Source organism: Malus sylvestris, chromosome 8, assembly GCF_916048215.2.
Source record: "Malus sylvestris chromosome 8, drMalSylv7.2, whole genome shotgun sequence".
Classification (NCBI taxonomy): domain Eukaryota; kingdom Viridiplantae; phylum Streptophyta; class Magnoliopsida; order Rosales; family Rosaceae; genus Malus; species Malus sylvestris.
In genome coordinates, this window is record NC_062267.1 from 2,337,854 (window position 1) to 2,348,823 (window position 10,970).

General features: G+C 36.0%; 2 protein-coding genes and 2 non-coding genes across 4 annotated transcripts; all 4 read left to right on the plus strand.

Annotated features, from left to right (window-relative positions):
• Positions 1–718: 718 nt before the first annotated feature.
• On the plus strand, positions 719–2,723 carry LOC126631592 (uncharacterized). The gene is made up of 3 exons (XM_050301712.1): positions 719–1,180; positions 1,297–1,644; positions 1,920–2,723. Exons 1-3 carry the CDS (start codon positions 917–919, stop codon positions 2,409–2,411), a joined length of 1,104 nt encoding a protein of 367 aa, XP_050157669.1. The 5' UTR covers positions 719–916; the 3' UTR covers positions 2,412–2,723.
• Positions 2,724–3,742: 1,019 nt separating this feature from the next.
• Positions 3,743–3,830, plus strand: LOC126633644 (small nucleolar RNA R16). The gene has a single exon (XR_007627123.1). It is a non-coding gene; the product is annotated as a small nucleolar RNA R16 (small nucleolar RNA).
• Positions 3,831–3,869: 39 nt separating this feature from the next.
• LOC126633645 (small nucleolar RNA R16) lies at positions 3,870–3,955 on the plus strand. The gene has a single exon (XR_007627124.1). It is a non-coding gene; the product is annotated as a small nucleolar RNA R16 (small nucleolar RNA).
• A 4,226-nt stretch (positions 3,956–8,181) lies between these two features.
• LOC126631698 (uncharacterized) lies at positions 8,182–10,647 on the plus strand. Its single transcript, XM_050301827.1, has 3 exons — positions 8,182–9,011; positions 9,137–9,361; positions 10,274–10,647. Exons 1-3 carry the CDS (start codon positions 8,748–8,750, stop codon positions 10,349–10,351), a joined length of 567 nt encoding a protein of 188 aa, XP_050157784.1. The 5' UTR covers positions 8,182–8,747; the 3' UTR covers positions 10,352–10,647.
• The last annotated feature ends 323 nt before the right edge of the window (positions 10,648–10,970 follow it).

Consider the following 10,970-nt stretch of genomic DNA (forward strand, 5'->3'; position numbering starts at 1 on the left):
TACGACTTGGGCCTTCAGAGCCCAGGAGATAAGTATTGTGGCCCGCAACGTTGGAGACACTTGTGACGCGTGAATTGAATTTTTTTTTTTTTTGGGGGACAAATAATAACAGTTTTATTTGTTAGCTGTTGAAGGAGAATGATCAATGAGTATCAAACTTGCACCAGAATGCATAAGCATAATTTCTTTTGCCACTAAGATAAAACATTATTAATGAATTCTTTCGTTAGAGTAATGTGTTCCTTCATTTGCACTCAAGTTCGAATCTATTTTATTGAAATTTAGATGAACTTAATGTAATTACCATATCATTCACAAGCAAGGAACACAAAATTTGTGATGCCACCATAACAGCGATAATGGTTCACAAAACATATGACCGGACATTAACTAGGTCCTATATAATTTAGTGATACATTTATACGCATCGTTGTTGATTTAGTAATAATTTTTTTCATAATATTAAAATGTGTCACAAGTTTGATTTTTTCTGATGATTTTATCTTAAGATAGTAATTATGTTGAAATTAACTTAGTTAGCTTGACTTGTTTGATGATCAATGTTAATTAGTTGTGGTAGGGGTTAAGGGGTCCTAAAATATGCGTGTGCCCTTAAAATGGTTCCAAGCCATGCGAGACCTACGCGCAAGGAGCACCTTAGACAACGAAACCTCTCTCCCTCCCTCTTACCTTCTCAATTTTCCAATACCAACTTAATATCCTACTAGTTAAAATTAAAATTTCCACAATCTCCCTTCTAATTTTAAAACACCCTAATCCTTTAGGGGGAGAAAGGGGAAAGTTTCCCTTTTCCTCTTTCTCTAATTTAATCAATTTATCTCCTCCACAATCCCCTAATCGCATAGGTTCCTCAAATATTTAATTTTACATTTTTTTTACAATTTAATTAATTTCTATGAGGAAGCTGTGCCCTAACCTTGACAATCAAGATGGCCTGGCTACCGTCCTCGAGGTGCCGATTCCGGAGGAAATGTTCACCAGCATGGGCAGCAGCGCCGAGTTGCAGTGGGCGAATCTCCGTTCTTCCATGAAAGCTCATCTCTCGTCAGGATCAAACAATGAGTTCATGGCATTGCTCAAGCTTGTTGGCTGTCCTCTCATCCCCCTTCAGGTTCATTGCGACAATGCACTCTCCCGCCCTATCAAAGACTGTTCAATCGTACGTAGTCTTAACCTAACTTGCCAAATAATATAGTTTCCATTTTCCATTACGTACCTTCGTAGTTCCATAAAAATCAAACGAAATCTAAAATTTGCATGCATGCATGCGGGCAGGAGGCTTCGACGGCTCATTATATAGTGCAACAATATGTGGCGGCGACCGGGGGACTGGCGGCGTTGAATTCGGTGAATAGCATGTGTGCCGTTGGGGAGGTGAAGATGGTGGGATCGGAAATGCACCAAGGTGATAACGATAGTGTACACGTTCAGAGCAAAGGCAATGGCGAGGTTGGTGGGTTTGTCCTATGGCAAAAAGACCCCGACCTGTGGTACTTGGAATTGTTTGTTTCCGGCTTCAAAGTCAGTGCTGGAAGCGATGGCAAGGTCGCATGGAATCAATCCGGCTCGCAACCTTGCCATGCCAATAAAGGGCTCCCAAGACCCCTCCGCCGCTTCTTTCAGGTATATACATTACTTGAAAACAACGCATGCACATTTCCTTACAAGAGTTTTTGCTATAAGTGTTTTTATTATTTATTAAAATCAAGTGTTTTCTTGGAAAAATAAAATACAGAACATGTGTTTCTTCGCAAAGTGATTATACGACCTAAAAACGCTTACTAATTATTCTATCGTTTGAAGCACTTTTGGTTGTTAGAAAATGTGATTACTTCATCATAACGCGGTTTCTTCGTAACACGATTAAGTGACAAAATTAACTTTTGTTTATTGATTAGGGTTTGGACCCAAGGAGAACAGCCAACTTGTTCCTAGACGCAGTATGCACAGGAGAGAAAAGCATCAACAAAGAAGAATGCTTCATCCTCAAGCTAGAGACTCCCACGGAAATACTCCAATCCCAAAGCACTCCCCAGACTGAAATAGTCCACCACACCATCTGGGGCTACTTCAGCCAGCGTACGGGACTGCTAATCCAGTTCGAGGACAGCAAGCTGGTCAAGATGAGGTCGCGAAACGACAACGTTTTCTGGGAGACGACGATGGAGACGGTGATCGGGGACTACAGATACGTCGACGGGATAAACATAGCGCACGCTGGCAAAACGTCGGCGTTGCTGTACAGGTACGGACACGCTTACAACCAGAAGAGGAGGATTGAGGAGACGTGGAAGATTGACGAGGTGGATTTCAATATTCGTGGGTTGTCCACGGATTGCTTTCTTCCTCCGGCGGATCTTAAGAGGGAAGATGGCGGTGGAGATCAATAGTACGTACCATACGACTGTTTGCTTTTTAAAAGAGACTGTTTTGTTTGGTCAATTTATTTTTACACAACCAATACAAAAAACAAAAAACCAAAAAGAAAGAAGGCGAAGGGAGAACTGCATGTACATATAGGTAAAAGCAAAACTGTTTTTTGTCATCAGCCTGTGGTTTTTGGAATTAGAGAGAGCAAGATGAAGAGATTGATTAATTTTTGGAATTAAAATACGTCGTGTATGTGAGTTGATCTTGACGATTCATAATTTGGACCCACGAAATAAATCCCACATGCATGCAGCATGCGTTATTGATCCTAACACTCACTCCTCTTTAGACCCAACATCTAAACCAAATCTACGCTTAGCTTGTTTCTATATACTAATATGCATCTTGGTTGCTGGGCTCCCCCACATGCAAGTGAAAAACGAAGAGGATCCCTTCTACCAAATCCACCAAATCCATTAATCCGGATCTTTGAAATTTGATTCAAAGGCTATAAATAAGGGTCCCCTTTAAAAGTTATAATAACTTTAAACGTTGGATCAAATTTCAAAAGTCTGGATTGTGGATTTGGTGGAAGGGATCCGGAGAGTATCCATTTCCGAAAGAACGAATGATCTTCCAACCAAAAAAAGTGAGTGAGTGAAAAGCGTGGCAAGAGAGTGAGTTTGACTCGTGAACGATTGACAAGTGGACCGATCCTTTTGGGCATTTGTTATAATGGGCCTGTTCAGTAAACTGTACACAGGCCCAAACAAAAGTTGGACCTCGATAACTTTTAAGAAAGCCCATAGAAACTCCCCAGATATCTATTCAAAGCCCAAAGCAAAAAGAAGTGGGCCGGGCCACCAAAATATCAAAATCTGTTTGCCAGTTGGGTAAAACCCTAATCACATAAACCCCTATATAATCTCGATCCCCCTCCTTTCTGCCTATCATTCTTCTCCGCGCTCAGTCGCTCTTCAACTTTCAATCTCCGCAGCCCCACCGTTTCATAAATCTCCTTTCTTAAGATCCGTTTGTGGTTTGGATCCGATTGGGTTTCGGATCCGAATACATAGATAGCGTCTGTGTCTTCTGAATTTTGGTTTGGATTGTCTGCGCTCGCGCCAATGTTTGTGCGTAATGCATCTGTTTACCCTCTCCTTCCATGACAAAGAAATCAACGGTGGAGGAGCTTAGAACGGATGCAGATATCGATTGGTTGGCTTACCAGCTCACTGCAAATTATTTGAGTTTGCTTTTGGGTCAAATGGACCTACCGATATATTTATATCCTTAATTATGTTTAATTAATTGTCCTAATTATGTTTAAATTAGTGTGGGTCGAAAATCAAATGGCAAATGATGAATAATCTTTTCCGCTTATTGATATACTGAATCTTCTGTGTTGACATAAACTCCGCTTATTATCTGATGCCATTTTTTTCTATTTATTTATTTTATTTGGAAAAATTAAAAGGCAAGGCGTATGATGAAAAATATTATCACTTATACTACACACCGAAATAAATGTGGACGAAATCTCCGCTTATTATCTTATGCTTTGCCATTGTTTATTGATTTTAAAAAAAAATTAGTATTTTGCCGCTTAGTATTATGGTCCAGTGGTATTGTTTTATGTTCGATTCTCGTCAATGGCGAATAGATAAATATTGTTTGTTAAAAAAAAAATTAGTATCTTTGGTTTTGGATTTTTAGTGACGGTTTTGTTTAGGAATTGTGTTAAGAATTTGTTTCGATGAAGAGGAAAAGCAGACGGGCGGACAGAATCTGATGCTGTGTAGATTGTCTGCAATTGCCACTTGTGTGGAATTGTCTCTGAGGATTATTTGTTTTTAATTTTGTATAATATTTTCTTTTTTTTTGCTTGTTTTTAAATTGGATTAAAATTGAATTAGTAATTAGGAGTGTAAAGTTTGAGTTGATAGTGTGTGATTAGTAGTTTTATCATGTTAGTCCATATTTTTGAGGTTTTGAAAGATTCATAAAAGCACTTTAATTTCTTTTTTATCATCATCTTGTGATTCACTAACACAATGAATCAAATAGTTGCTGAAAATATTGACACGACAATGATGATATTGACAATGAAACTTAAAACGATAGAGAATATATGCAATAATTTGGTTAATAAAAAGAAAAAACGAGCCACATCTCTTTTGTTGTGCTCTTTTTCAAAAGCGGGATGTATTTTGAACCATTTTTCTTATAATTTTTAGGAAAAATTAAAGGGAGTTTTAACGAAACATTTTCGGTACTGTTTATTTTAATGAAAAATGATATTTTTAAAGTCACTTCTGATATTAAACTCAAAATTTTCAAATCATTTTTATTAATTTTTCTAAAATTAAACTCAAATAATTTGAATAAAAACTAAAATTATACAATCAATGCCCATCAATTCTTCTCTCCATTAGCTGTTTTTGTTTCTGTATTCCTAAGTTTTCAGTTAAACTGGTTGGTTCTTTGCGCTCTCTGACCATAAACCTTTGCAACCAAGCGTACAAGATTCTTGTGGTTTCGGTGAATCTATCTACAAGAGAATAAGGAACGGAGAGCTTTTCTCCCTTTCTGTCTGAGTCTTTGGCAGTTATACTAAAAAAAAAAGGAAAAACTAATGAAAATGATTTGAAAACTTTGAGTTTTAACGATATAGACAAAATAAATGGTAAAGTAAATAGTAACAGGATTGACTTTTTAGTATAAAAATGTGATTTTTCGTTAAAATAAATAGTGCCGAGAGCTTCTCATTAAAGTTTCCAAAAAAATATTATACAATTTGAGGAGAATAAATTGAAAATTTTGGTTGTATTGGGTCTAATGATAACAAAGTGATGGTCCGGGTGATTCATTTTCCCCCTCAAATGGGCTTACTCAGACAGCGTTGTCGGTCCTCAATGAAATATGGGTGGGTCGGGCCTTTTCGGTTTGGTTGAAGCCCAATGGGCTTCTTAAAATAAGAATTCTTATGGGGATTTTAAAAAATCCATCTCCGAATTACATTTCCTATCCACTAATTAAGATTTTCTTAAGAGCTCTTAAATTTAGGGAGTGAAAAATGGGCTCCTAACGTTAATTATCAATATTTTAAAAATATTTTAAGTACAACCTCTATTCCTATTGATTGGAGTAGAATTGTTTTAGGAAGCTTAACTTTATAATTTTTAGCTAAAATTTAATTTTAAAAATAACCACTACAAGGTAGTCTAGTCGTTGGAAATGAATTATAGGCCTGTATTCATACCGTACGTCTTGTGTTCGATTCTTGGCACTGATAAAGTACACGATAGTGGTCAGGGAAAGCTAAAATGCTTCTGTGAGTCTTTCTAGACTCTAGAAGAGTGAATTGCCGTGACAAAAACGCTAATTGGTCTCCTTTAAAAAAATAAAAAATAAACTTAAAAATAGAGTGATTGTAGATGCACTAATGGATTGGTAGTTGCGGTCTTGTGATGAATGCTGATCGTGAACATAATTAGGAATTAGGAATTAGCAATTAAGGAAGGTTAAGCTTATTTGCTGTCGTTATCAACCAATAACCCCACTTGCTTTAGCTGAGGTTGACTTTTTAAATTGGCGTAATGTCGTTGTTTAGTTGTCAAATTGGTGGTCCTACAACTTTAGTTTACATTTCGAGTCTTTTGGATGTCAGATATCGGAAAAGAATCCTCGACGGATTATTTTCTTAAAGATTTCGTGATTGTTCATCGTACATTTTCGTTAGGTATTATTTATTGTTAATTTTATATTTTAAATTTTGAAATGATTTCTGATCGCATAATGTACGATGAACGATCACGATAGTAATGATCATTTTTCCAACGAAATCCATTGGGATAATATTTTCATCTCTTAACATTTACAATAGTGTATTATTTATTCTTGTATCCAAAGTTTTAAATTCAATTTCTCTCTTTTGCTATATCGTTTGTATAAAAAATAAAAAATAAAAGTTTTGTGGTAGCTGTGCGTCAAAGGTGCGCATCAAAGGGACTAACCTACTTTTAGGGATACTTGCCACTCTAAAGTAAAGATTCTCTTTGCATGCTTTGTTTCTTTCTCACTTTTAATGAAAAAAAAGGCTTGGCTCCTTAGGATTGCGAAGAAAATTCATTTAGTGGATGGTTCACGTAACTTGGTGGAGATCATATCTATAAAAAATAATTAAATATGTCCATAATTTATTTATCGAATATGTCCATCTGTTTTCATACAATTCAATTACCAAACGATTTCATATTTAATCGATTTTCTGCAGAGATGGTATTTACATAGTTATTTATACATGAATGGTTTTTATCATAATCATAAAGTTTCGTGAATCAAATACATAGTGAATTGAGGAGGAACTCGTCCTCATTCGTTAAGGAGCCAAGTTAATTGAAAAAAAAAAAAGCATAAGGAGATTAAGATTTTGAAGGGGATACGAGTGGTAGATTTTCGTAAAAGTTAGCGTATTTTTCTTCTTTAACTCATTGTGTTTCTTATTCAAAATAGTAATAAGGATCAAATAATCTAGTAAAAATTAGTTTGTAACTGTGATATTAAAATCTTGAAGTTGGGAAAAACTTTAAAACTTTTCTCCTCAATGATTTTCTTTAGTCTATCTTGAAATTATTTAATTATTTTCTAATCATGAATCGGTTGACTAATGTAATGAACACAACATCAACAGGTTCACCTATCACAAGTTGACATTTTTTAATGGGCACTAAGTCGCCTTAAGAAAAATCATAATTACCATAATCGTGTTGGAAGCCTGAAAACGAGATAGAACTTGAGTACAGATGTTGAACCACGTTAATCGTAAGATATTTATGACTAAAACGCCAGATTATATATTTAAACTCATTCAATTACATGCGATCTCATATGACATAAGAATTAGGTCTGATAATTTTTTACATGACAAGTTAATTTGACACAAAACGATACGAAAATTACAAGTTTCTGGCCAACTTGTCAATGAGTCCAGTTGTTATCAGGTCACCCCAGTAAGAAACGGATCAGATATTGTTTGTTAGGTTTACATTAGACATGACAATTTCTTGCATGACTCATTAACCCGACATGAAAAGACATAACCCGTTAATGAATCAGGTCGCTATCGAGTCACCTGTTAAGTATTTATTAAAATAACAGTTTTAACACAACACGATCCGTTAAGATAATCGATCTCATACGACATAAGAATTAGGTATAATTTAAACTCATTCAATTATAAGCGATCTCATAAGACATAAGAATAAGGTCTGACAATTTTTTACACGACAAGTTAATTTAACACAAAACGACATGAAAATTACAAGTTTCTTGCCAACTCGTCAACGAGTCCGGTTGTTATCAAGTCACCCATAAAGAAACTGATCAGATATTGTTTATCAGGTTTACATTAGACACGATAATTTTTTGCATGATCCATTAACCCAACATAAAAAGAAATAACTCGTTAACGAATCGGGTAACTATTGAGTCATATGTTAAGAATCTATTAAAATAACAATTTTAATAAAATACGACATGTTAAGATAACAAATAGGATACGATTGTAAGGTCTAATCAAAACCAACCAAATCAGCGGTCATCAGTGCTAAACGACACAGGTGACGTGATGGTGGGAAATGACTAGGGTCACACACCGGCTGACGCGGCTGTATGCCCCAAACAGTCAAACTCTAGTCGGCAAATGATGCCCATTCCCGCGTCTAAATGGACCCCGCGTTCACGCATACTTTGCTGGGTGTGTGTCGTTATAAAACCATTCAGAAATTTCGGAATGGTAGCTCGCTAAACACTCCACAATTCCCTTCCCTTTCCGACATCAAAATTCAATTTCAAAGCTCATCTCATATGTCTCATATGTCTCATTCCGTTTGATTAAAACATTCATCGTTAACTTCGAGATTTCGAGTTTGATTTTCTTCATCTCGTATCGTCTTGTTAGGAACTTGTCGTTCAATTAAATAAGAGTTTTCACCACAAAATCGAGGTTTCTAGCTTAATTTTATTAATCTCAGACTCATATAGTCCTATCATGAGTTGATCGAGTAGTTAAATAAAAGATCTTAAGTTTGATTTTACTCATTTCATCGTCTTGTCATAAAATTATCGTTAAACTAAATCTGAGATTCCAAGTTCGATTCTCAACTTAAATGTCATAGTGGTATTGAGATGGCTCACCCACCCATGACCTCATGACCCCAACACATTAATACAAAATTTACTACTCACACCCCCACCCCCCACAGTCCCAAAGTCCACAGAGAGTCCCAGACGGTCTCTCTGTCTCTACTCTCTCTCTCTGTCTCTCCTCAGCAGTAAAACTTCATCTTCTAACAATGAAGGACAACGATCCACCGACACTGATAACGATCCCATCATCAACGGCGATCAGGAAGGAAGCCTCATCGTCGTCATCATCCTCGAAAACCAGAGTCTTTCTCGACAAAAATGGCTACAAGTTCTGGGCTTTAGCGGCGATTCTTCTCCTCGCTTTCTGGTCCATGTTCACCGGCTCCGTCACCCTCAAATGGTCCACCGGCAACTTGTCCCACCTCTCCGACGACCTCGACATCCCGACCTTCGACGATCTCGACATTCTGGTACTAAAGTTCGCATCTTTCTCGTACTTTGGACTAACCCATCTGCTTAATTTCTTCGTTAATCGCTGTGGATTTGGAATTAAACAAAATTAATTAGTGATCAATACTGGATTAATGATTTGCAGGAGGTGGAGGAGAGAGAGAAGGTGGTGAGGCACATGTGGGATTTGTACACGCAGACCACCAGCATCAGCACGAGTCGATTGCCGCGGTTTTGGCAGGAGGCTTTCGAGGCGGCGTACGAGCACTTGACCAGCGATGTTGCCGCCGTTCGAGACGCCGCCGTTTCGGAGATTGCCAAGATGTCCATCCGCTCCATCGTTCTTGATCCTTTTCCTCTTCAATCAACGGTTAGTAAGCCCTCTGATCTGCATAATCAAGTCTCTCTTTTATGTTAATGGGTGATCATTTTCTGCTAAATTTTAAATTTTAAGATTAACTAAATAATTAATTTTAAAATTAACTTGATGATCTGCTTTAGCCACGAAAGTTTATTGATCTTTCAGATAAGCTGAGCAATTTGAGTAAAAATGTAGTAAAATTTCAAAAGCTTGAGTAGTAGATGTAGGTGGGGAGTATTTAATTGAGAATTTGAGAAATTTTAATGGATTTATAAATCTATAGATTTTTATAGAGTTTAATTGATTTGTAGAGATTCCATATAAAATTTTGATTCAATTTCTTCGCAATTTCATGGAAGAGGTGAGATTTGTGGATGTTTAAAATATACTACGAAATATCTTCAATTCTCTCTAATTCCTCAACTTTCAAATTATTTAAAATTGATTTATAATTGAAATCAATAAAATCCTAATTGAATACACCCGATTTCTAAGGATTTTAATAAACTATCTTAAAATTATAATTGAATACATCTTAAATTTTAGAAAATCACTTAAAATCATGATTGAATACCCCTAGATTCATTAAAAAAATTAAAATCTCTCAAAATCAAGATGGACGAGGCAGTGTTTTTGGCCTCTTGCACCCGAGTTCAAATTCTTATCCAGATGGATTAGAATAATTTAGAATATAATATCGTCGTGTAAAAGAGACATAAAATTCAAATTCTTATCAAGAAGTGTTATAAATTTGTCTAATTTGATACGAATTTGATCTCATCCAACCATCAAAACACAGTGAAATTTTCCACCCGAAAAATCTCTGCAATTTTCAAGTGACGGAGTCCACAAAATTCGTATCGAAGCCTTGGTAATATGTGATTGCGATTTGTGACTACTTATGTTTGTTATTCTGTCCAGAACACAAGAGAGATGAAGAAGAGATCGAAGAAAGCCGAGGAAAGCAAGAAGGCGACTGCATTACGAAGTAGCAGCTAGAATTCTGCGTTACAGTTGCTCGTCATCGAACACTTGCTTAAAGTTTTCGGAGGACGACGGTGGACACACACCGGAACTATGTGCACGGTTTATATAATTAGGGTTCAGATCAATCCCCCATCACAGGAGTCAGAGCAAAAGAAAAAGATGCATGTATGAAAACTGGTATATGAATTGTCCTTCAGTGAACCCCATTAGTTGGGAACTTTGGACATCAGAAAATCCCATTAATTGGGATTTGATTAATTGTATATTTTATTTTTAATTAAGAGTAATAGAAACAGTAAATTTTCCAATCCTGGGTGTTGAGGGTTGTTTTGCAGCGAAAGTTTTATGATGGTATGTGTAAAGAATTCAGTTTTAAAATTAAAAACATGAGTTTAATACTGAATTCTTTAAGTTTAAAACTACAATCGAATGATATTTTTCTTCATTTGTAAGTGAGGGATTTTAGGTTCAATTATCGTCAAAGACGAATTTGAACGACATTATTACTAGCTAAGGTTTAGCCCCCTCTCCAAACCCCCTAAGATAGTCTATGTAAATAATATCGTTTATTCAAAATTAAATAAAATTTAAAAACTATCACTTGCATTTTGAGAAATTGTAACAAAGATAT

Bases quoted from the DNA above. Each gene is read 5' to 3' on its own strand.
- LOC126631698 (XM_050301827.1), top strand. From the start codon at position 8,748: ATGAAGGACAACGATCCACCGACACTGATAACGATCCCATCATCAACG. The intron at 9,012-9,136 runs GTACTAAAGTTC...AATGATTTGCAG, and splicing joins TCGACGATCTCGACATTCTG to GAGGTGGAGGAGAGAGAGAA. The intron at 9,362-10,273 runs GTTAGTAAGCCC...TATTCTGTCCAG, and splicing joins CTTTTCCTCTTCAATCAACG to AACACAAGAGAGATGAAGAA.
- LOC126631592 (XM_050301712.1), top strand. From the start codon at position 917: ATGAGGAAGCTGTGCCCTAACCTTGACAATCAAGATGGCCTGGCTACC. The intron at 1,181-1,296 runs GTACGTAGTCTT...GCATGCGGGCAG, and splicing joins CTATCAAAGACTGTTCAATC to GAGGCTTCGACGGCTCATTA. The intron at 1,645-1,919 runs GTATATACATTA...TTTATTGATTAG, and splicing joins CCCTCCGCCGCTTCTTTCAG to GGTTTGGACCCAAGGAGAAC.